The 26811-nt window shown below is 33.4% G+C and overlaps 1 protein-coding gene and 1 pseudogene across 4 annotated transcripts; one reads left to right on the top strand and one right to left on the bottom strand.

Annotated features, from left to right (window-relative positions):
• Positions 1-724: 724 nt before the first annotated feature.
• LOC109065867 lies at positions 725-4789 on the top strand (annotated as a pseudogene).
• LOC109065872 (carnitine O-palmitoyltransferase 1, liver isoform-like) lies at positions 4786-23877 on the bottom strand. Of its 4 annotated transcripts, none has more exons than XM_042751778.1 (20): positions 23808-23877; positions 23645-23703; positions 20536-20678; positions 18902-19041; positions 17578-17749; positions 17247-17348; positions 17011-17148; positions 15587-15664; positions 15390-15497; positions 14646-14733; positions 13343-13538; positions 12793-12981; positions 12527-12632; positions 11561-11677; positions 11293-11457; positions 9052-9180; positions 8565-8720; positions 8176-8289; positions 8000-8092; positions 4786-7057 (listed from the first exon to the last, which is right to left on the bottom strand). In XM_042751778.1, the coding sequence occupies exons 3-20, from the start codon at positions 20674-20676 to the stop codon at positions 6929-6931; spliced, it is 2361 nt and encodes a 786-aa protein (XP_042607712.1). In that variant the 5' UTR covers positions 20677-20678; positions 23645-23703; positions 23808-23877; the 3' UTR covers positions 4786-6928. The 4 variants fall into 4 exon arrangements, with proteins under 4 accessions (XP_042607712.1, XP_042607711.1, XP_042607710.1 ...); XM_042751777.1 differs by having other exon boundaries at positions 23645-23706; positions 23808-23876; XM_042751776.1 differs by having other exon boundaries at positions 23645-23861.
• Positions 23878-26811: the final 2934 nt, after the last annotated feature.

The following is a 26811-nucleotide window of genomic DNA, read 5'->3' as shown; positions in this document are numbered from 1 at the left end:
CAGGGCTCACTTGTGTTTGTGTAGCTCCTGCTGATACGGATTCTGATGTTCTTTCTCTTTGCAGAGCCTGTGATGATGTACAGGGGGAGTCTTCTTCAGTGGCAGTTTGCCCTTCACTTATTTGTCTTGTGTTTTGACCAGCCCTTTCTTTTTTCTCTGCAACATTGACACAAAGCAAAGAAACAGGACATGCTTAACTTCCATGAACTTGAATTAAATCACCAAAAAATAAAATAAAAAAATGCAGTGGTAATGTGTCATCTCTAAACTGAAACCAAAACGAAATTAGCAAACAGTTATGCCAAGTCTTCTATCCTGGTAGGTACTACCTAGGTCGTTGTTTTACTTTATGTAAACTGTTGCTTGTTTGTTACGCTGTCTGGATTCCTCTGCCTTTTTTTGTCCTGTTTGGATTCCTTTATTATTTTTGTTAATAAATTGTGCTGCATTTAGATCCTCACCTCTTCCTTGCCTCAAGAGTGACAGATGGATTTTCTGATGTAGTTGCTGTTGCAGTTGATTTAAAACTTTCCTTATTTGACCTGGGAAAACACACAATATCGAAAGATATTTTTAAAAAATGGTCATTTAACTTAATCAAACACAAAATAATTTAAAATAATAATTTTAATTTAATAATAATAATTTATTTTAACATATTCTGTAGTTATAGAGAATTACAATATTTATTCATTTCATTAATTACTTGACAGCAATTGCATGCATGAATGCACTTCTGGGTCTGGGTCTAAGGGACATCCCTGTGATTCCCTTTCCTGATGTTGCTGCAGTTGATTTAAAAGTTCAGTTGCTTCACCTTGGAAAACACAAGATAAACCTCAGTGACTCTTCTAAACATATAAAAATAATTCAAATTTAATTGCAGTTACAATATGTGAGGTTTGTTTTTTTGGTGGAAAAGTCATCAAGGTCATCAATCTCAGTCAACATTCTTACTTTTCTGATGCTCTATAATGAACCAAATATCAAGGTGAGACCTTTAGCAGCCATATTTGAATAAAAATGAAAAATAATACCTAACATTTACCACGTGCACCATATCTTTTATGTTTAATGTGCCAACTTGGCACGAAAAGAAAGAGTCTGCAGGGACATGAAAGTACTGATATGATGACAGCAGGCAAATTTACAGTTAAGCAGTCATTAAATAAAATATACATTAAATGGAATAAAAGAAGAAAAAAATCTTTAAATGTTTATGTATATTATAGCTATATGGCAGCAATTGCATGCAGCATATACACCCACTTAAGGCTCTGGGAGTCTAAGTATGCAAATGAAAAATAAATAAGCAATGGCTTTTCCAATCATAGATACAAAATTACAGTTTCAGTAACACTGCAGTATTCCTTAATCATCCTCAAACAAAATGAGGTCGCGATAAACTAATATGAGTGACAGCTTTTTTACATTAGTGATTTTGAACGAAGCGCTCTTTGTGCCATAGCAACGTACGCCATATATATACAGTTAGAGCACCCTCAGTGATTTGATTCTGGAACCGGGCCTGTCCTCACTGTTCATCAGTCTAAACACTGATAAACCAGAGAAAGAAGAGAAAAAAAAATCATATTTGAGACTTGTCATAGTAAACCCTAGTCACAAACAGTATCTGACTAAACACAGTAAACATCTATCAGTATTCACTTATATTTGTTCTATATTTGAGCTGTCATTATTTTTATGTACTCACAGACACACACAGTGTGAGACCACACGGAGAGCTGAATATTTTGCTGGTGGGCAGTGCAGATCCCAGACACATCCTGAAGACCATCACTGGACTGACAGACCCTGATACACTACATGTCAGTGATTCTTTTACATACAGCATATTGACTGAGGGTTTGAATTGAGATACTGTATATAACAATGTCGTAAGTCATCTGTGTCATGCATGTTAATGTAATGATGAGATGTGTGCTGGATGTGTGTCATGCATGGATCAGGTTTGGGTGATTGAGAATAGCATGGAGGTGGTCGCCAGACAGTTATTACTACTTTATCTGTCACTCCTGACCCCTGAGAACATGAGTCTACACAGTATGTGCTTCATTCATTCACTTCTGCTCGTTTAAAAATAAATACTGTTTATATCCCATTATTCAACCGTGTACACATACACATAAAAAAAAAAAAAGAAAAAGTCAAAAAATTCAGAAGTTAATAAAGCATTCAGAACTTAATAAAATCAGTCAAGTCAACATGTTCCAAATATTTTAAATAATATAACACAATGTGCTATTAAATAAAAAAGTAATAAACTAATATTTTTAATTACATTTAGACAATTCCTTATGCCTGTTTCAATTAATGTTTTTATAAAAGGCATAGAAAGACAAATAAAGCAATAAGGTCCAGAAATAGAATACAAAAGACCCTTTTAGCTGTTGTACACTGACTATAGGTGTCACATATTGCTTTCATGTTTGTATACTGAGGTAAAATATAGTTGGGGTTTATTTGTGTTGTATTTTTCAGGGAAAACAGAAGTGTTCCTGGAGGTGTTTGGAAACTCTGAGATTCGCAAAGAGACGAATGTCCTCTGACTCGCACTCATCCTTGTCTTGACACAAGTCTTCTGAAGGTCCAGCATACGTTAATCTGATATATTTGCATTTATACGGCATGTCATAATCAAACTCAGCTCAGTAGTATCCACTCATCTGTTTTATCATAGTTTAAGGAGAGAGAGGAGTTGGTCCGGATCTTTAAACAGTGGGAACGGCCCCCGTCAGTGCCAGCGAGTGTACGTAAGGTCTGGGCACTCAGCACCTGGGGACTCGCTATGACTCTAGACATGGCTGTTTCGACTGGGATCTCACTATGAAACTGCACCAGAGCGGTGTATGTACCACATCTTATACACCTTTACCCCTGACAGCCAATCAGGGGTGTGTTCCCAAGAACAACTGAGGTCACAAGTTCTGTCATTACCAAAAGAGTTCAATGGAACTAACGACCATAGTTAGCAAACGATGCTTCTGGGAAATGCACCCCAGAGCAGTGCAAATTAAAACTCACTTTACTGTGTGTTACACAGACATCTGGCAAATAAATTTTCAGGCCATATTTTCTTACAAATGTGAGTTTTAAGGTAATTTTTGAACTAAATTACAAATTATGATTCATAGCAGAGACTTGTTCCATGTTTCCAACTATGAAGTGACAATAATTTAATTCAGTGTTATTTAAGTATCATTGATTTTTCTGTGATTACCTGTGCTTTTTCTCGCTCAGTGTGGTGTCATTAGCAAACAGCAGTATGTGAAATGGAGGGAAAGCGGTGTGGCATTTGAGATGAGGGCGGGGCTCCACCAAACAGCCAATGAGAGTCTGCTCTCCACATGAGTGTTCAGTCATCATGTGAGTATTTTTACTGTCTATTATAATAGTTGTGCGGCCCATCGTACACTTTCATTTAACTGTGTGTATTTGTACCAGAGAGGAGATCGGGTTGCTGTTAGAGGATATTGGGGTAACATCGTCTCCACTCCATATCTATCCTTTGGCGTAGAGACAGAGAACAATGGTCTGCTGAAGAAACAGAACCAACAACATGTGAAAGTGAAAGGAAGTAGTTAATTAACCACTAAATTCAAACCAAAACTGTAATCATTATATTCCATGATACATTCCAGTCCTCTGTTCAAGACCTCATTTATAACTCACAGATATAATTTGTAATTCAAAATGAATGTTTTATATTGTATTGCATTAAAATTTACATCATGATTTACCTTTCTCTGTCCATCCATCTCTCAGACGGCTCAGGATATTTCAGAAGTGAACATCCTGGCGTTGTTTGAACGTCTTGTCACTAGAGGGAGCGCTTTATTGAATGAAAATGATCCAAATCTTTCAAGTTCCTGTTGTCAATCCACAGACAGTCTCATAACAGAAGAGAAGATACAGAATTATCCACCTGCTTTCTCAAACTCACACTGAACCTGAGCAAAATCAACCAGAACAACAGACACATGAGCTTGGTAACGCTGTCTTATGTCCTATAGTTTATGCACCTCAGAACAAACTGTACTGCATAGTTATAAAAGCCACAAAACAGTTTGTATTGATAATTTACAGTTCTCAATATATTTGCTTTCTATTTCTGTGTTCTTGCAGATGTGCTCAATTTGAATGGAGTGAAAGTGTCATTTCTCTCAGCAAGCTTCCTCTCAAAAACAAATATAGGAACTTGTTTAATACCATCTTCTGTTCAGCCAGGTGAAGCCTGTTCATATGCAGTTTACAGAAACCGAGTGTCTGAGTTTGTGTCAAAATATCTGCATACATACAGAATAACGCAATCTTTCTGATTTCTCTCAGTATGGTTCATCAGCTGGATTCTTCTCTGAGAGAGATCACAGCGCCTGATGCTGCTCTGGTAATAGAGTTAGCAAAGTGAGTCCATCATCACACACACAAAACCCTAAACATGCTAATCTAACCCAATGACTAACAAGCTGTGTAAAAAAAAAAAAAAGGTTGGCATGAGCACAAATGTAAGCAAAACAGCACTGAATACTCATGATTTGTTGTTGTGTTTTTCTTGTTCAGATACCTGTTGGACCTTTCAAAAGAGCAAGTGTCAGGTTTTTCTGACAGAGTGACGGAGATCGCTGGGGATTCGGGATTCAGTCCTGTGCACATCCAGAGAAGTGATATATATATGAAGTATTCACACGGAAAAAAGACAAAGACTGTGACACTGATATATTATGCCAACAAACATCAAGACCATTATAATAAAATCACAAACACTTGAATGCTTGAACAACTTTAATTAAAAAAAGTGACCTGTTGTCTCTTCCTTTTCATTCACATACAAAATGTCAAGGAATGACAGACTGCCAGAGTGAGAGAGAAAGTGTAAAGCTCTGCGGTGTACAGATAGTCTCAAACCAAAGAAAATCAGAGAAAGAGTCAGGCAGATACAGAATACAGTACTGGCCCGGGAGAAAAGAGAGATTAACATTCATCAGACAGATGAGGTAAAACACTGCCGCTCCAGACTAATACCAGCACTACACAAACACTTGCATTGCTACTGTTTTCAGTTTCAAGTTAATCATTAGAATAGTGGCAATAATAACAATAATAATACAATTCTTCAGTAAGGTTTAAACTCAAGTGAGAGATACAGTGTAAGCAGTGTTAGGCAGTACAGGAAAAAAAGACAAGACCTTTTTGAAGTATATATATATCAATATTTCCACAATGACTATACCTAGTTGTGCAAACGAGATCTCGTGCACTTGAAAGGCAACTTTATATTGTTTAAAATGCCAAATATGAGGGCATAACAGAGATAAAGAGTAGAGCTGCCAACGGATTGCAAAGACAAAACTGAAAAACTACAAGGAAGTTTAGAAGCCTTTGCTCTCAGTCCAGCCAAGTGACGCAAAGGGCCTTCAGCCAAAACACATTCTAGTGAAATACAGCATTAATGCAGACTATATAGTGATTGTATATGTTTGATGTTGATGAGCGTATATTATTCATTTAGCTGTAAAACCAGTCACCAATATAATAGCTTTTGGTATTGTATGTTCCAATGCAACAATTGTGTTCAATCATATAGTGGTTATAGTAGTATAGTACCTGTAAATTCTCAGAAAATCTTCATTTTTGAGTCAAGTTTTCCTTTAAATCACACTCTTAAGTTTTCTACTTTTTTGAAAATAGAAGATTAGAATAAATGGTTTAGTATTACTATTAAATACATAATAACCACATTTAGCTTTGAAAGCATCCTAATGCAATTTAATCAGTTCATTAGAAGGTTAACCATATCATTTAATTCCAAGTACACACTATTTAGAATTAAAATCATATCAGATTTTGTACAATACACTTAGCTTTGTTAAGGAGACGTCTCTTTGGGTACAAGTAAACAGGAACTATTTGCAATTAACTGGCCTTGATTTATTTTTGAAGTTAAACCGTGTATTTGAAACACCTGAGATAATAACAGAAATGTGTTGTGGCGTAAATGATTTCTTCTCAGGCTTTTGCCTATTAGACATATTCAAGCTTGCTAAATACATTGTGAATAATTATTAAGTTATTTTATATTAACTTGACCTTGTGTAAAAAAAAAAAAAGAAACAAAGTAAAAGAGTACATTTAAATAATAACAATAAAAAAAACTGTTAAAATTAATAGACTTAATAGTGAGATCAACACATCAATGTGTCTGGACAATCACATTAAAACTGCAGTCACATGTAATATTCTGAGTCATTAGTCACTGAAATCTTAAATATACTTCTGCTCTGGGATTCAAGTAAAATGACACTGGATTTTAGTCCAAAGTCAAGTTATTCTAACATCTCAAAATATCCAGTTCAGATGGGGAGTTATTATTTGGATGTGATTTATGGTACTGTAAGAGCAGTGAAGTGCCTTCATCAGAAGGTACAGAGGTGATGCATTACTGAGATCCTCGGTCAAGCTTTCTTTTAATGAACCTACAACCATTACACTAACTGGTCAGATCATTAACCATTAGACTCCCATCACCCTGGTGGTGATGCACGCTAATCATTTCAATTCTTCATTCTATTTAAAAATGAGGTCCAAATTAAATCTAAATGGACTGGTCCTTCTGGAAAACACGAAAGGCTTTCCGCTATCAAACTATCTCTTACTTTTAATGCTCTTTTATACATTTTATTAAACTAATACTTTTTTAGACGAAGCAGCTTCCACCATTTTACATCATTATGTTGTTCATGGCTTCATGGCATCGATTTGTACAACAAGCATGGAATGTATGAATGCATGTTTGTATGTATGTAATAACAAACATGCATTCAAACGAACACACACAAACACGCTACTTCCTAATTCTATGTGACCTCGTGTCTTCTTCTGACCGTCATGGGCCTTTTCTGTTCTACCTCTACAGGTCTTTTTTGCTTTTCTTCGAGTGGTTCAGCTCAGCTTTGGACGGGTCTGGTTTCTCTGGTGACATCAGCTCCAGAAGATCCTCCAAAGCCTTCTTGATATCAGCTCCAAACTTGTGAGAATCCTGCAATTCAGAAAGAATATTAATCGTTATTTTCATTTAACACTGCCATAACCAGGTGTGGCATCATAAAGAAATGCATAAATGTTATATTTGCTATTAAGGGATATTTCACCCAAAATGAAAATGTTATGTTGTCCTAAGCCTAATCTATTCATTGTTTTTATTATATTTCTTTTTTTAGACATATTTTTTGAACAATGTTGGTAACCAAGCAGCTGATGGTAGCCATTGACTTTAAAAGTATGAAACAAAATACTATGAAAGTCAATGGCTACCAGCAACTGTAAATGATGACAGGATTTGCATCTTAGTTTTTGTCTTAACCAGTGTTATTTTTGCATTATTTATATACTCTTATAGTTTGTATTTACATTTTAAATAATCTTTTATTTTTAGCTTTTAATTTAATTTTTAGTATTTTTTATATATTACCATTTTAATTTTTATATATTACCATTTTAATTTTAAGTTTGTAATTCGTACGGTTCATTGTAACATTTAAATACACTATGTAATTAGTCTTTTTCTTAGCTTCTATCAGTGCGTTTATTATATTTTTATATCATTGCTATTATACACTATCAGTGCTATTATAATTTTTATTAATATTTTGTGAGCTTTTATTTGTATATTTTCAGTTTAAGATTTATTAATTTTGTTACATGTAACAATTTTTGTACCTCAGCTTTATTCTATATCAGTTATCTGTTATCAATAGTTCTAATTTTCATCTAATCTTTTTAAGTTTATTGTGTTTATATTTTATTTTTCACCTTTATTTCAACTACCACAAAAATGTTTTAATGGTTTTAATTTGAGTTTAGATCCTAACCAACTTAAAAAAAAAGACATTTTGTCAATTAGTTTACTAGTCTCTATTTTTCCCTTTTCTGTAGTTTCAGGAAACTGGTAATGAAAAAAAGCACAAGTTGGTGTACTAACAGTCTGAGGACAAGAGTGTTTGCAGGAAATGTGCAGGTTGATCATGTTTTCTCCGATGATGATGTAAGACACGCCGTAACCATCATCTGCAACCTGTCAAGAGCACACAAATGAAAATAAATGAAATGCACACAAAAGAAAAAATTAATTTGTGAATTTGCATGAATATTTCTGACCGGGCCAAATCCTCCACCGCAGGTGGTGTACTCTGGGTGGTTAACGAAATCAAACAGCTCCACCTGCTGAAGAGGAGTCTGACTGGTGGACAGACGCCACGTTTCTGAAAGCACCTGAAGAAAACACACACACACACACAAATTTAATATTACAAAATAATATATTTTTTATTTGCATAGGTATTATTTCAGTAGCAAGAATGAGAATTTTTTGTATAACGGTAATGAGAACTGTCATGAATGCGGAAAAAAAAAAAAGAGGAAATTGTGGGGGAAAAAAAGAGGAAATGTTCTTTGCACAATTGTTTCTTTCACTTATGACACACATGCAAGGAAGCAAAAATCACTTAAACTTCCTCGTTAGGCAGATAGTTCGGTGTGTTACACACCTTATTAAGGAAAGGTGACTCCTCTCCCAGGTATTTGGACACGATGTAGAGGCAGAAGAGGTGTCTGTCTATTCCTCCTCCTGTCATTGCCATCCTGTACAGATGCTGGTGTTTCTCAGCCGCCGTGCGGAAGAGATGCCGACACGCTTCCTTACTCTACAGTCACAAGGAAAGAGATGTTTCAATATGCACTCATGTTTGAATTTGTACTCAGTTTGTGAACTAATTGTTCTTAAACGATTCACAATGTAGCAATACAGTGTGAAATGATGTAATCAAACACAAAATAAACCTACTTTTTATTATTGCGTTAAATTGGGAAAATTACAGTGATTACAGCATTTGAATGCATTTTTTATGGCTACCATCATAACCTGTGTTAGTCATGACAATTCAATTTAACAGCATTTAACAAATGTTTATGTCACTACAAGATCAGAGCAGGTTGTTGTTCATCAATTTGTTGATATATTAGTGGACTGGTTACCTCTCCACCCTCCAGAGCTCTGATGAAGGCGCAGCTCTCGCTGGTGCAGGAACGCACCGTCTCGGTCCGGCCCTCGCGGAATAAACGGGTCATAGACGCTTCGTAGGTCAGAGAGAACGTGCCTCGATTCTGGATGTGGGGAAGGAACAAGAACGAAAGAATATTATTGTTTTATCAAGTATTCAGTCAAGTTTATTTTATTTTATTTATTTTATTTTAATACAATATAACTTGATAAAAAAAGTGTGTTTACTAGGGCCTTTTGCGTAGCTACAAGGGCATTGCTAAGGTGTCCTGGGTGGTTGCTAAGGGTTTGGATAATTGTTAGAGAGTTGCTAATCAATTGCTAGCATATTTTATGTTGTTAACTTGTCTTAGCACGTTGCTGGCATGTTTTAACATTGCTTGCATGTTTTAGAACACTGCTTAAACGTTTTAACATACTAATAGAATGTTTTAACATGTTACTAACAAGTTTTAAAATGTCATTTAACATGTTAATGTGTTTTAACATTGTTAACAAATTGGTAACATGTTTACCAAGTTAATAAGGTTCTAACTAGGGATGCACCGAATGTTTGGCAACCGAAATTATTAAGCCAAAAATAGCGATATAAGCGAACAAGTGAAAAAATAATAATTGTAACAAACAATGATGTGATGCGATCAAATAGCAACCAGTGTAGAGTGAGGGGCATGCACTCTTTATAATGCAGCAAACATTTCAATAGTGTGGAAGCATTTAAAACTGTTCGAGAAAGACGCAAAAAATCATTACAAGCACCGACAGCTAGAGACTGTTTACTGTATCGTAAGTGAGAAGCGGAAGGGGTGGTTTTTGCTGGTTACTGTATAACGATTGAAATCGCAAAATGGCGTTAAACAATTGGTAAAAAAAACTGCAGAACGTTGTTTTCTAATACACGCATGAATAGCATGTATTCAAACATCACTGCACGAGCTCGTTAGCCAGGGTTCAAAGTTCAAAGCGCAAGGAAAATCTGTGCTGAAAAAGTGTTACTCGTCAGCTGCTCAGTAACATTTTTATGATTTTTTACAAGGCATGTGACAGTGCGACAAACATCTTCCCAAATTCATAATGAGAATCATTTATAAATCTGCTGTTGACAACAAAAAGAAGCACTGTGAGGTCTTCCTGCAGGTTTCCACCAAAAAAACTGAGAAAAAGCAAGAACTCCATCAATGCTCATAAATGTTTATGGTCATTTTACTGTTGTTCGGTAAAATAAAATAAAGTAAGAATATACATGTATTATGACATTCACACATACTGTAGTGTTTAAATTGGGATCGTTAATATTTTCTCATGTTTTAAAAGTCTCTTCTGCTCAGCAAGGCTGCATTTAATTGTACAGTAAAAAATATATGCCTGATTCAAGAAGGGGGTCTCAAATAGCCCAAAATTTTTTTTATTTTATTAACATTCATTTTGAGTTAAATTGTGCTTTGTTGGTATAATGTTAAATGTTAAAAAAAAAGTTCAGTGTTAAAATAAATATTTTTTTATTGTTTTGCAATAGCTTTTTTCTTTGAAAAGCAAGACAAAACAGTAAAAAAAAAAGAAAAGAAAATGCACATTTTGGCTATTTATGCAATGGTGAAAAAAATTGGAAAAATACATGACCAAAAAAAAAAAAAATGTGTGTTCAGCCTTCGGCCCAGAGTTTAATTTTGTTCATTTTTGGCCAAGAATTTCTATTTTGATGCATTCCTACTTTTTTTGTTTTAACACAATGTTAGCATGTTGCTAACCTTGCAACATTCTTCTAACATGTTTAACATGTTTCTAGCATGTTTAACATTTTTTACACTTTTTTTTAGCAAGTTTAGTAAGCTTCTAACACGTTTTCACACATTGTTAGCAGGTTACTATCATGTTTAACATGCCTCTAGCATGTCTAGCATGTTTCTAACATCTTTACTGTTTCCAACACATTCTGTGTTTAATATTTATTTTAATATATAATATAAATATCATATTTTAATAATTTATAAAATTTGTATGTATAAGTAATAGTTAAGCTCACTACCTTAAACAAAAAAATTATCTAGGGTTAAAAAATGAAAACAAAATGTATTGTGCCACAGCATTTGTGAAGCGTTAGTGGAACATATTCATAATTAATGAGATTCTCTACATTCTGTTAGTGTGAAGTGTGAAGGACAACTGACTTCAGTACACTACATGTGGTTTTGTGTGTTACGTGGGTTCAGTCTTACCCTATAATAGGCCAACTGTAGCGCAATCTGAATGAAGGCATCCGGGCTGATTTTACACTTTTTGATGGCGCCCTTGCCAAACTCTTGTATCGGCAACACATGAAAGTCGACGTCATCGGCTAGTGCCTGTGCCACAGCGAGAGAGCGTTCGATTCGCTCCTGACACTAAATACACATACAGGAAGATGAATTATTCAGTATGTCCATTAGCGGTCACCATATATACTCCTGTCTGTAAACATGAGAAGGTGTGACGGTGTGTTTGTACCTCTGCAGGTATGTCCCAGGTTAGTCTAGTAGGTGGAGGCAGGGAGGAGGCCACGTCTCCTTTACAGTGACCTTCTTCAGTATAACCCAGCTGGAAACTATCGGTAGTCATCACATATAGAGAGAAAGAGACACAGCGGTATTAGAAAACATAACAAGGACAACTAGATTGCATTTACTGAATAACAATGCAAGCCAGCAAAAGAATAATGAAAATTATATATAAGCTTATGCAGTGTTAGTATTATTAACTAAAACTATTAAAATATTTAATGGAATTTAAGATTAAATAAAATAAAAATTAACTGAAAAACAAACAAACAAAAAAAACAAACAAATTTTAAGTTAAAACCTAAAGAGAATTATTTAAAAAAAACTAATAAAAAAAAAAAAATGGACAAAAGCACAAATTTACTAAAGCAAAAGAAAACTGAACATATAAAAATAAAAGCCAATTCAAAATACTTCATATAATTTATTTTATTAAAAAATGGGTTGATAATGCATTTTAGTTTCCTTTACTTTTACATTTAGATTACCTTTACCATCCTCTAAAGCTCGTGTAAAACTTTTAAAAACATGAATACGTTTATAATGTGGTGAAATGTAGACTTTAGCAAAATTCTAAATTAATATAAATTTTTATACTGTACATAATAATGTGGTTATGCCTAATTTCACTAACAGGATGTAAAACGATCAATTTAGATTTTACTTTTTTTTAATACAAAATAGAACAGAATTTTAATATCAGCCATAAAATTAACAAAATAACCGTCCGATTAGTGTTGTCATTGTATCCCTATTATGCAAGAATATTTAATTACTAGACTATGACATCTTACGCTTAAGACAAGAAAGAGTCCTTTGAACGACAAGCATCATTATTTAGCTTATCTGATATTATACTCATTAATTTCTGTGCTGTCTAAACAATACTCTCTCTTTCTCTCATTCCATCTCTCACCTCCCACACGTGAGCCATTATAGGTGCGTCTGCCCAGGAGTGTTCAGCACTGAGGCCGTTCTTCCCATTCTTATACACCACCACAGTGAACGACTTATCAAACCACCTGAAACACAAACACAGTGTAAAACACTCCCATAGCAAAGACAAAGACTTTCACGTCTGGCTGTGTAAGAGACTATTTATTCTATTTACAATTAAGACAACATTTTCCATAATTTAAAAAATGTAACTGATGGACAAATTTGGATTGAAAGACATCTCACCTGTCGTAGCATTTGCCGTGCAGAAGGGACTTGGCATAGCGATCTAAATTGCCAGCAGGATCATCTCCCCTCATGCCTTGCTCATCGTCGTCCAGGGTAACGAAGAACGCCGCTTTCTCAATGCAGTCCAGAGATCTCTTATTCACTCCTGAGCTGAAGAACTCTTTTCTGGCCTGAGCCCAAGGGATTCTGGGAATGAAATTCAAAACACCTAAGCATTCGTAGTAGCAAGAATTTGAAAAAGTAATCTAGGTAGCTTTTCCACAATATACAGATTACATATCAAGAAAGATTCTTAATATAAATGCATGAGAAATACTGAAAATTTACAGTTTAAATTGATGTACTAAAATAGTTCAAACAAAAATGAATAAACTATAAACAATTTAAAAACCCAATAAATAATAAAAAGACAAAAACTAAATTACTAAAACTTACTAAAATTAAAATGGAAACCGAAAAAAACAAATAAAATCTAATCTACAAGAATGATACTAAAATACAATCACATTTTTGTTTAATATATTAAAGTATTTATACATGTATGTACCTGTCTCCTGCAGTCAGGGCCCCAAGTTTGGCCTCTCCGGGCACCGGGGGTGATGGGTTGTCCATTATACGCTGAATCTGTTGCTCGATCTCTCTGGGAGACAGCATGCGGCCGGCGTGGTACAGCCACAGGCGGAAATAACGGCCTCGGTGGAACACCGCCACATACTCGCTGTCCTGCCAGTGGATCAGGGAATCTAAATACACACAGAAAACTAGTAAATGCACGCCAATTCTCACCGTCCGCACTTATGTGCTTTTCAAGCATCAGCAAATGATGGCAAAAATTAAGTTTATAGAAGTGTAAGTTTATACAGTAAGATGTGTTTGTACTTGTGACACTTCCAGGAAAAGACTAAAGTCAAATATCTTTTCATCCTAGAAAGTATGAGGAAATATGGTGGAGGAAAGTCTGAAAAATGCACATTTTGAACTTTTGAACTGTCAGTTTAAAGAGATTATTAAAGGGAAGAACAAATAAACGGTATACAGTATATGTGTGTGTATATATACTGTATATACTCATATATTCATACACACACAAATATACAGAAGAGTATATAGAAGATGTATTTTTTCCTATATATTTGTTTGTTTATAGTCAACATTTGAAGTGGATCAAAACCTTTCATCAAAGTTGTCCTAAAACCTAAAACCAAAATGCTATATTAACTTTTTTGATCCGCTTTAAATGTTGACTACTGTATATTTAGATAAATAATTATAGTTGTCTTCAGTAATTATAAATAGCTTTATTTTCATATCTATCTATCTATCTATCTATCTATCTATCTATCTATCTATCTATCTATCTATCTATCTATCTATCTATCTATCCGTCTGTTATTCATCAAGTTTGCATTCAATTGATCAGTGACAGTAAAGACAGTCATAATGTTACAAAAGACTTCTATTTGAAATAAATGCTGTTCTTTTAAACTTTCTATTCATCAAAGAACCCTGAAGAAATGTATCAGTTTCCACAGAAATATGAAGCAGCACAATTGTTTTTAACATTGATGGTAAGAAATGTTTCTTGAGCAGCAAATCAGCATATTAGAATGATTTCTGAAGGATCATGTGACACTGAAGACTGGAGTAATGATGCTGAAAATTCAGCTGCACATCACAGAAATAAATTGCACTTCAACATATAAATACAAATAAAGAACAGGTATTTAAAATTGTAATAATATTTCTCAATATTGCTATTTTTACTGCATTTTTAAACAAACAAATACATTCTGGGTGAACATAAGAGACTTCTTTCAAAACTATTAAAACCCCCCTAATTCTAGCCTTACCTGTCTCTTCTCCTGGAATGCGTGTGGTGTTGAAGATCCTCTCACATTGAGCGGCACACAAAGGAACATTTAAAACTGGCACACGACTCTAAAAGACAGAGTTACACTGTTAGTCAAGGTAACCAGAATGTAGTTTAAATAACTATTTTCTTCGCCCACAATTAAAGGTACAGTCCAACCAAAAATATATATATATAAAAAAAAACAATATTCATTCTTACTACAATTTTTTTGTTTGCTGTTATTACTACTGTAACTTTAAGATAAGTAAATGACCTGTTATCAATATCTAAACTCCACATGGCATAGTTTAAAAGCTTGATCATCAAAATGGGCCAAATTGTTAATATGATGATATATAAATGCATGTAATATGCTAAACTGCTTAATACTGTATGTAAATTGGACTCAAGTTTAGCTGTCTTGAAGAATCAAACTGAACTTATGAAGACGTTTTATAGTGTTAACATTACATATACAAAGCACACTATACTTTTAAAGTAGTAATTTTTTCCGGTTATGTTCTCTTTAATGCAAATATGCAAAACACAGACTCAATACAAACATCCCTGCGGGTCTTCCCTATTCACACACAGTCTCCATCAACCATCCATAACCTAACAAAGTTCAATGCACAGTTAAAAACAGCTCTGCAATCAATCTCTGTCATCACTCGGGGCGACACGTTTTTCACCCTCCCCACCCCGCCCAATAGCATCTGTCAGCACTGTAATATGGACTCACAGGTTTGATTTCCTCTCTGTTGAGTTTCCTGCGGTATAAGAGACAGGCATGCAGTGTGTTTCCTGCTCTCGCAGCTTGAATCGGTGTAGGCGTCACGTAGAGGAAGTCCTGAAGATGAAAGAGAAGGACTCAAGAGACTTGAATATAAAAATATCACTTTAGAACTTCCTGCTTGTTTATGCATCTGTGAGCCCTACCATTCCATAGTAGTTGCTATTGACCATGATTGGGCCACGCCCCCTCAGGTAGACATACTCCTCCCACCAATCACTGACCTGAAGATGCAAAAAAATAATAACAACAAAATGGTTATGAAATTTTTGTACCATCCTACAGTTCAAACCCACTAGCAAAATATGATTTTCAGGTCAACATGAATTTAAAACTGACCATATTTGCCATCTTATTAAATTAATATTAAATGTAATATTCATTTTAATATTAAATTATAAAATTAGTTATTCTTATTTTTTTGTTATGTAATGTCCATATTAAACTTAATATTTAATAAATATTTAATTCCTTGTTTTTGCTTATTAAGACAACATATATTCTAAATATAATATAAATGTAATTCCATCCTCTCCTCATATCACCTTTAATTTGGTATGTATCGCCCATATTAAACGTAATATTTGATAAATTTGAAAGATGCAAACAGGTAAGGGGGAAAAAAAGGTGAAAACACTGCATGCGCCACACAGAATTTCTTATAATAATATTTGCTTTACATGCTCAATTATAGTTACTTTAAAAAGAACAAAAACAAAACAAAAATCTTGTTGCAACATTTTACAAAAATCAAGATTGAATATATTTGGTCAAAATCCCATGTTATAACAGATTAAATGCTATGCAAGCTATTTAAGAATATATTGGCTGATTAGATGGCAATGCTGACCTAAAATGCAAAATGATTGCCCTCTCTCTCTTCACCGTTCCCACATCTCAAATACATAAAATATTTTTACAAATATAGTATTTAAAGTAAAAAGTAAAAAGTAAAAGTTACGACCAGTCTTCAAGAAAAAAAGTCTCACTGAAAGGTGAGGAGTTTCATTTTTTGATATTAAATTCCTTGTTTCTGTTAATGAACATTATTTATTCTAAATTAAATAGAAATGTTTGTTTTTGTAATCATTCATCAAAACGTAATTAAAATGCAATTTTTCTTTGAAGGACTTGGATTCAACTGACGTCACTTTCACCTTACAGTCTCTCTCCTCAAAACGTAATATTTAATAACGGTAATGGTATGTAATGCCCCTATTAAACCTAAAATGTAATAAATAACAAAAATTACATTCCTCATCTCTGCTTAAAAGCACACAGTGTATTCTAAATTAAATAAAAATTAAAACAAATCACAAATCCTTCTTAATTTTAACCTCTCTTCTCAAAACACCTTTATTTTGGTAGCAATGTCCACTTTTTTTTTTTTTTTTTAACAATCCAATCAGTTCCTGTTGGAATAAAATCTAATTCCTTCCTATATTTTCTTTATGTTTCAGAGCCAAACTGATTGTTTAATGTCAGATTAGGGAAGCATTTTTAAGGTTGCATAAGACGATTGACAGGTATTGTGTGACGTTTATGTGTCTGGTTTGCTGTTTGCTCTCACATAGTTGGATGCCCACATGGCTTTCAGTTTGAGATACCACTGCAGGCGGTTTCCCAGACTGCTCTCAAACTCCTTGGCCAGAGTCGTCATCCTCTCGTATTCAGAATCGCTCATCAATGGACGCGCAGACTCCAGGTACTAAAAGTAGGAGAGAATGTTAATAAATAAAAAAATTTCCCCCATATAAAGTGGTATAGTGATCTATTTTGGTGATGATGATGACATAATGATCTCACCCTCTTAACAGTGTCCTTCACTGCTGGAACAGGCAGGTTGGGCAAAGATCCTTGGTAACTGTACAATAAAGGCTGTCTGCCTGAGAAGATCCGGACCATGGCCTGAAATCAAGCATATTTGAAGGTAAAGAGTGTGATTTTGATGTTAAAATACTCTCCTATCCAGTTTAATATGCATTGACAAGTAAATTATTTGTAGGATGGTTCCCTCAAAGCCCGGGACAACAACAATGACTCCACCAAAGCTGCAAAAGTACAAACTTCACCTTTATTTACTGTTACAGGTTGGGTGGTTGTAGGTTAGGTGTGTCTGTAGTATGACTGTACTAACCGCCCAGATTTTGGTGGTGTTGGACACTTTGCCATGTTGTTCAAACATCCAGCCGTGATACGACAGTAACTGCTTCAGGCAAAGCCTCATGGTGAAGATCAGTGAGAACCAGAGCAGAGTGCTGAACAACACGGCAGAAACCACCGTCCGACACTGAATGCTCAGAGAATCACTACAGACAAAGAGACACAACATTACACTGCTGCATGCAATACTGTAATTAATGTTTTATTAGGTGTTGGGACACTCTATGAAAACAGGGGCAGTCTGATAAGATCATTTTTTAAGCACATTTTTTAAAAAGATTGTAAATATCTACGATAAGGAGTAAATCATTATTTTAAAATGGAAAAAATTATTATAGCATTAGCGCATAGACTGGAGACGCAACTAAAATTATTTTTTAATAACACCTGCTATTTAAAATAAAGAAAAACAAATATGTACATTGCTATTCAAAAGCCTGGGACAGATTTTTTTACACATTGGTGAAATAAGTCTTATGTTCACCAAGGCTGCATTTAATGTAATTGTAAATGTAATTTATTCCTGTGATGTAAAGCTGAATGTTCAGCATCATTACTCCAGTCTTCAGTGTAACAAGATTCTTCAGAAATCATTCTAATATGCTGATTTACTACTCAAGAAACATTTATTATTATCAGTGCTGAAAACAGTTGCTTTTTGATGACAAAAAACAGAAATCTTTTGTAAAATTATAAATGTCTTTATGGTCACTTTTCATCAGTTTAATGCATCCTTGCTAAATACAATTACTTAAACAAAAAAATAACGCATTGCTCCAAACTTTTGAATGGATCAAAGAGTAATGTCTTAATGCTAGCTGTTGTTTCCAAATATGTTTTAATTGGAAATGCTAATAGAGATGAAAAAAATCTTTAAAACACAGTTCACCAACTAACAAAAAACGAAAATGACAATTCAAATGACTGGATTATTGTTAATATATTTAAAAAATTTTATATTAAATCAGCTATTTATTATTAAAGTCATTGTTACACACATATGAGGGACACAAAAAAACATCTGTTTTGTAGAATAACTCTTTTGCTTTTGTCTGAAAGCAACTGAATGAAGGTGTGAAGGTACACACCCTCTTCGGGCATGTGTTTATAATTTCATGGGTGGGAACCCCATATTTTTTAAAAGTTTCAATGTGAGTTACACAAGAGGATGACAAATGTTTCAGTGTATCTTAGAGCCACTGAAGCGGTTCACGCTGCAGATAATTCATTTGTTTTGCTAGTTCTGCCTTTAAAGAGCAAGGGATCAGATTTCCATGTGGTAATGTGACCTCAATTACCCGACTGGCAGATGTTCCTGGATCTTAGCGATGAGGCCCATGGAAGGGTCCGAGCGTGTGTACATGGTGGCCAAGATTGCGATGACAACAAACAGCCAAGAGGACGGGCTGGCAGGATACACACCAGTGATCACATTGTTCTGTATGAAAAAATAAACAAACACAAGAAAAAAAATTAGGAAAGATCTCCCGAATAAACAAAAGACACATTACGAAATCCAGCTGGGGAACGTTTGACAATAAACATTAAAAATAAGGCCACAAAATATCAAAATGAGCTATTTGCTTTTGTAATAGAGACTATATTGCTCATTTTAGTGTTCATTTGTGTATTTTATTCTAAAATAAATACATTTTATAATCAATTAGAAAATGCATTATCGACTTTGAACACATTATTACATGCACAAAAATAAACATAAAATGGACAGATTTAGCAGATGATGAAATAAAATCAAAATGAGCAGTTTGCTTTTGTAATAAAGATTTTGTGCATGTTATTGTTCATTTGTGCATTTTGTTGTAAAATAAAATAAATGTTTGTTTTTAGAATCAAAACAAAAAAGCATTATCGACATAAAAACTACTACATGCACAAAAAACAGGCAGATTTAGTAGTCAACAAATTATCAAAATGCTCTCTTATTATAAAGATTTTATTGTGCATTTTATTCTAGAAAAAAAAGTTTGCTTTCATAATCAAATATAAAAATGTATTATCAAAGTTAAATACACTACTACTAAATGTCCAAAAAAAAAAGAAAAAGTAAAACAGGCAGATTAAAATCAAAATGAGCTATTTGCATTTGTAATAAAGATTTTATTGTACAGTTTGTTTGTGCAATTTACTCTAATATAAATAAATGCTCGATAAATGATCAAAAAAAAGCATTATCAAAGTTAAACACATTACTGCATTAACAAAAACATCCAAAATAAACATAAAACAGACAAATTTAGTGGATGACAAAATAAAATCAAAATGAGCTATTTGGTTTTATAATAAATAAATTATTGTGTTTTATTATTAATTTGTGCATTTCATCCTAAATAAATAAATGTGTACTTTATAATCAAGTATACAGATGCATTAGCAACATTAAATGCACTATTACATAAACAAAAATAAAATTAGAGTATAAAATGGATGGATTTAATAGGTGACAAAATAAAATCAAGATGACATTTGCTTTTGTAATAAAGATTTTATTGTGCATTTCATTGTTTGTTGTGAATTTTATCCTAAAATAAATAAATGTGTTAATAATTAATCAGATGTATTATCAACATTAAATGCACTATTACATAAACAAAAATAAGTATAAAATTGACTGTTTAATAGACAACAAAATAAATCAAAATGAAAATTGCTTTTGTAATAAAGATTTTTGTGCCTTTTTTTGTTCATTTGTGCATTATATTTTTAAATAAATAAATTTTTATTTTATAACCAAATATAAAAATTAATTAACATTTAAATAAACATTTTTATATACACATATCATAGTGTAGCATATACAATAGAAGCAATTTCTCACATAAATTACATCACATAAAGGAAGTTAAATGCATTGCAAATAGCACTTCATGTTACCTTTAAAGCTGTTAGTATGTATAATGTAAGTTTACTTTACCTTCAGCCGTGTGACGCGTTTCTTCCATGAGCGGAGGCCGGACAGATAGACCTGTCTCAGGGCCTGATGGGACAGCTGCAGGTCGATCCCCTCTGGAGTGATAGTGAACTGAAACGCCACGGCCTGATGGGCTTCTGCCATTTCTAAAGAGAGCGTGAGACAAAGACAGAGGCTTTCAAAAAAAGCAGCTCAAATTTCCCTGCAGCAAAGGTACAGTACTTTGTGCATGATTGCAGCCCTCGACGTTCATCGCTTTATCTCACTTACACTTAGTTGAGCACCATCCAGCATCCATTATCCATTATAAATCAACAAGTTGAGTTATGATCCATTAAGGCAAGAGCAGTGAGTGCTGATACAGACATTTCTTTTAAGGGCTCATTTTATGCTTATTAAAACCGATCAACAGCTACGAAAGAGTCCGTTTCCAGCCTGTGTAAATGAAGGGAAACTTCCTTCCATACTCTTCTTCTTTCTGCCTTTATCCAGCCTTGTCATGCTTTCATTGCTCATACAGACAGACTAGACACTTAGACTTTATATATAAATAAAACATATAAATAAATAAAATCACTCCCACATCTACATCCAGAGACATGTATCTATGGCAACAGTGTTGTTATGGCAACCAGGAGCAAAGGGTTCCCTCATGACTACCAGTCTGCTCAACCAAAACACAGTTACAGTATTCATCAACATTCATCTTCATATATACAGTGATGCACACAGGTTTGGTAAAAAAAAAAAAAGCTTTATATTGTCAAAGATTTATTAAAAGAAATTTATATACCTATGTATTTGCACATGCATATAAACAATTCATACTGCATAAACAAATGACAAATAGCATTGATATTGTTGAATAAATCTAAAATAAACTTAACAGAAATATTAAAAAACAAAAACTAATCAAACATAAATGTCTACATGAAAATTTAAAATATAATAAAACTTCAAAATATTAATAATATATAAATAGTAAAAAACAACACTAAAGATAAGCATGTTGGGATAAAACAAGTAATATTTTACAATATTTGGATCTGATTAATTTTATTTTTTAATATCATGGATTTTTGAGTCATGAACATCAAAGAGTTACACCATACGTGACATGGTTTTTCATTAAATAAGTTTCATTAAGTACACATATATATATACACACAGTACAGGTCAAAAGTTTGGAAACATTACTATTATATATATATACACACAGTACAGGTCAAAAGTTTGGAAACATTACTATTTTTAATGTTTTTGAAAGAAATTTCTTCTGCTCATCAAGCCTGCATTTATTTGATCAAAAATACAGAAAAAAAAAAAATGTAATATTGTAATATATTATTACAATTTAAAATAATTGTTTTTAAATATATTATACTTTAAATTATCATTTATTTCTGTGATGCAAAGCTGAATTTTTAGGATCATTATCACATGATCCTTTAGAAATCATTCTAATATGATGATTCATTATCAAAGTTGGAAACAGTTCTGCTGCTTAATATTTTTTCAGAACATGTGATACTTTTTTAGGATACTCTGATGACTAAAAAGTAAAAAAAAAAAAAAAAAAAAAAAAAAGCTATGTTTTTAAAATATAAATATTTTGTAATAACAATATACACTACTGGTCAGTAATTTGGGGTCAGTAATTTTTTTTTCTTTCTTTTTCTTAAATAAAATCAATACTTTTATTCAGCAAGGATGTGTTAAATTGATAAAAAGTGATAGTAAAGAAAATATATTATTAGAATATATATTATTAGAAATTTTTTTTTTTTTGAATAAATGCAGTTCTTTTTAACCTTTTATTCATCAAATATATTAGACAGCAGAACTGTTTCCAACACTCATAATAAATCAGAATATTAGAATGATTTCTAAATGATCATGTGATAGACTGGATGTTACATGTGACACTGAAGGCTGGAGTAATGATGCTGAAAATTCAGCTTTGCATCACAGGAATAAAAAATTTTTTTTAAGTATATTCAATTAGAAAACTATTATTTTAAGTTGTAATAATGTTTCACAATATTACTGTTTTTTCTGTATTTTTGATCAAATAAATGCAGGCTTGATGAACACCAGAAAATTAAGAAATAAAAAAGCCACAATAATGACATGAAAAGTTTAAATTCTGACATAAATCTAAATATTACATATATATATATATATATATATATATATATATATATATATATATATATATATATATATATATATATATATATATATGTCACACACACACACTATACAAGTGTACATTTTAAGTGTAAACACATACTCAACTTTAGAGAAAAATTACTAATCATTAATCAAAGTTCTAATAAGAAAGTACGTTCAAAACACTATTTGGGTATGCAAATACACAATCCCAGGTCACCCCATGGGACACCACTTTCTAGTACTAAATTAAACTGTAGGCAATATGCAAATGAGGCACTTTCACAAGCGACCTGAAGAGGGCGCTGCACAGAGATGAATTGAATGAACTTTAACCTAATTAAAAAAAACGACTTCAACGATTTCACATAGGTTGCATTAAATCGTTGGAATATCGTCATTTGGAATAACAAAGCAAAATAATACTCAAAAAATAAAAAATAAAAGCGTAACAAGACATATAAATCCGTAACGAACAGGTGCTAGACTTTAGCAAAGGTTTATCGATTAAACGACAATTTAATCCTCCCACAAAGACACCGACCTTTTATATAAAAAGGTCTATTGCAAAACAAAACTGTTAATCATTAATCACCTATATTGATCTAAAAAAAAAAAAAAAAAAACTGGCGGGCGTAACACACACAGACCCAGAAAACACAATACACTGCCAATATACGTTAAACGGCGCATGATTAGCATGTGAGGAGCTTTATAAGATGAAAATGACAGCATGCAGCTAAACTGGGAGTCCAGTGTCATTAAATAGAGTTGGAAACGTAATTGAAGCGGATAGCGGATGATGCTTAACCACTCCAGCTTTAAAAAGCGTAATCGTAATAAACACCCCACACATCTCCATCATCCATCGTCTCCAGCACACAGACCATCCCGCCTCAGATTAGCATTACAGTGTCAGAAGCATCATCCCTAACATTACCTGCTGTTTACTGATGTTACTGATGACGGGAACGAAGGGACGGGTTCCTCTCCTCTCTTCTGCTTTTGAGGAACATAAACACGGAAAATAATTACTGATAAGCGCGTAATAACCCCAATAGAGATGCTGAGGGCTCACTGGTATGAAGCGTAACTGTAAGTACCTCTGATACAAACTGCGAAAGAATGTAACAGATACTGCGAAGAGGGCGGGAAACAAGCGGCTCGGAAGTGAGCTGTGATTGGATAGGCGCTGCTGACGTGTGCTTGGTACAGTTTGACGAGCGAACTGGCAAATGAGCGGAGAGAATTCCGCGAAAAAGCGTCGGAGGCTTCGCTCTGATTGGACGTCTCGGCTGTCAATCAAGGAGCACGGCCAGGCAGCAGTGACATGGTTTACATTTTGAGTTTGGGTGTGGAGTGGGGAGAATAAAACGCGAATAATTTAGTGTTCCTATCAAGCAGAGGTAAATATCCGTGCAAAACCATTTCCTTTACGTCATATATAAACTGTACTTTCATTATGTGGTCAATTTAGTTCATATTTTATCTTTTTTTTTTTTTTTTTTTTTTTACTAATTCTGTTTATTTACTTATTATGTATTGCTTTGTTTCTCTGTATGTTATATACATATCTACATACATATGTGGCTCAATTAAATAAGGATGTCTGAGATTATAAAAAGGAGAATCTTTTAAAAATCTAGTTTAATTAAATGTGCCATGGTCATGGAAAGTTATTATTATCTTAAAGTATTAGTTTCCTACAATGCTAGTTTCCTTAAAACATTTATAACACTTTCCATAAATATTTTCATTTAATGACTCTAAAAATGTCAAGTGAACTAATCATTTAAGGAAAAAGTAGAAAAATACTTTCCTTGCTCCTTAAATCCATGTTTTATGAAATATTTTAATGTTTTCAAAGTAAAACGTCTATACAAAAATGCTTACATATAAAATATTATAAATTACATGAAATATATTAGATATTTGTAATAAAATAATTTGGAATATTTTAATTAAAATTAATTTATAAATTACTTTTGCAGACATATAAATCAGTTCAAGTCATATAAACTATAATATGCACCGAAATGAAAATTCTGGATGCACTTGTCCGAAAAGCGAAACCGAAAAGGCTTTACATTATCAACTCATTAACAAGTCTTTATGTTTTATAAAGTATTATATAAATTTACTACTACAGACATTAGCACAGATTGTTTGTGTTTCACTGTTAATCCTCCTTAAGGATTAATTTTCTTGTGTAGAAGTATGAAAAGACCACCCAGCCCCTCGACCCCCGCTCTTGTCTTACATAAGCTGTCCATCTGACCTATTTCACCGCAGGAATTACCTCTGGGACATCAATGAACAGGTTCTACCACACTGTTTAATTAGAGTCTGCCACCTTTCTCACAATTACTGAAGTCAAGCTGTTCATGATGTGGACTGTTGCATGAATCTGGACCTAGTGTTAAGTTTGTTTCATTTACTCTCACTGATGATCAAGTCAGATCAGAATAATCACTTAAATAGCGCCCTCTAGGAATTTTCAGGCAAATGCAGTAAATTGTTTGCAGTCTTTCACAAAGAGCTTTTTACAGAATACAGTATTTCCCTGCAGCGCAATTCAAACACACACACACACACACACACACACACACACACACACACACACACACACACACACACACACACACACACACACACACACACACACACACACACACACACACACACACAGTTGTTTTGAAGAAAAGATTCAGTAGTTCATTTTGATAAACTGCACTGAATAACTTTTTATCCATTTTAAAATATCCAAGATCAGTTCACAGCAGTGATAGAAATAAATATTTTCCTATAAGTTTAAACTGATTTTTACCCTTTATGGCCATTTTTTTACAATTATAAAGCTATTATATATATAGAAAAGTGTGCATCACCTTTTGAGTTACATTTTTACATTTAATCGGTCAATTAGAATAATCAGACATTTGGGCTGTTACCAAACAAATTAAGTCAGGATTGACAAAATTCATGTTTGCAATGCAATGCAGCTCTGAGGGACATTGAATACTTTAAACTGCAGTTAGAAATGCATAAATAAAAAACAGGCAATATGCTGTCTAAAACGTGAGTCTCTTAATTAATTTACTGTTTCTTGAAATGTTGTAAAAATCAATATCAGATTTGTAATCATGCTGATTTTGGAGAAAAAAACATTTTCTGCCCCATATCTTGAATTTGGTTGTCATTCTTAATTAATGAAACTTAAAAAACCAAAACATACAATAAAAAAACTATAACATACAAAACCAAAAACACAAAATCTCGTAATGTATATGCGTGCACTCTGTAGATTTGTTTTGTTAGGTTTTTTCGATATAACTAACTAGATAACATCAAATCGCACATTGTTAAAACAACAATTATTATATTATCGTAGACGATATAAATATATTTGGTGGACCAGCTGTCAGTCTGAGTGGGCCAGTGCCACCCTGGCCCTTATAGCCTCGCCACTGCTTCACAGCAATGGATCTTCTGCAGTGAATGGGTGCCGTCAGAATGGGAGTCTAAACAGCTGATAAAAACATCTCAATAATCCACACCACTCCAGTCCTTCAGTTAATGACTTGTGGAGTGAAAAGCGATGTGTTTGTAAGACACTAATCCATTGTTTTTAACTTTTTAAAGCCATCACTTCTGGCTAAAATATGAGTCCATAACCCATAATAATGCTTCTTCCAGTGAAAAAGTCTATCCCCTGTTGTCCTCTCAAATCAAAGTCCATCTATAGTACATATTTGTTTAGAACGGTTTTGGACTGTTGTGGCTTATAAACAGTGCTTGATCTGTGAATATTTATCTCAAAGTTCAGATTTTTTCACTGGAGAAAGCAATATTATGGATAAAGGATGTTAAAACGTCAAAGATGGATTTGTTTAATCCAAACAGAACTTTTCACTTCACAAGACATTAATTGATGGACTGGAGTGGTGTGGATTATTGTGATGTTTTCGGCTGTTTGGACTCTCATTCTGACGGCACCCATTCACTGCAGAATGCATTGGTGAGCAAGTGACGTACTGCCACATTTTTCCAGATCCGTTCCCATGAAGGAGCAAACTCATCTACATCTTAGATGGCCCAAGCATGAGT

The sequence above is a fragment of the Cyprinus carpio genome, chromosome B24 (genome assembly GCF_018340385.1).
Source record: "Cyprinus carpio isolate SPL01 chromosome B24, ASM1834038v1, whole genome shotgun sequence".
NCBI lineage: Eukaryota > Metazoa > Chordata > Actinopteri > Cypriniformes > Cyprinidae > Cyprinus > Cyprinus carpio.
Note: the sequence above shows the minus strand (reverse complement) of the source record. Positions and strands in the feature narration are given on the sequence as shown.

Bases quoted from the DNA above. Each gene is read 5' to 3' on its own strand.
- LOC109065872 (XM_042751778.1), bottom strand. From the start codon at position 20,676: ATGGCAGAAGCCCATCAGGCCGTGGCGTTTCAGTTCACTATCACTCCA. The intron at 19,042-20,535 runs GTAAAGTAAACT...TTTTTCATACAG, and splicing joins AACGCGTCACACGGCTGAAG to AACAATGTGATCACTGGTGT. The intron at 11,458-11,560 runs GTACAAACACAC...ATGTGTATTTAG, and splicing joins CCTGGGACATACCTGCAGAG to TGTCAGGAGCGAATCGAACG.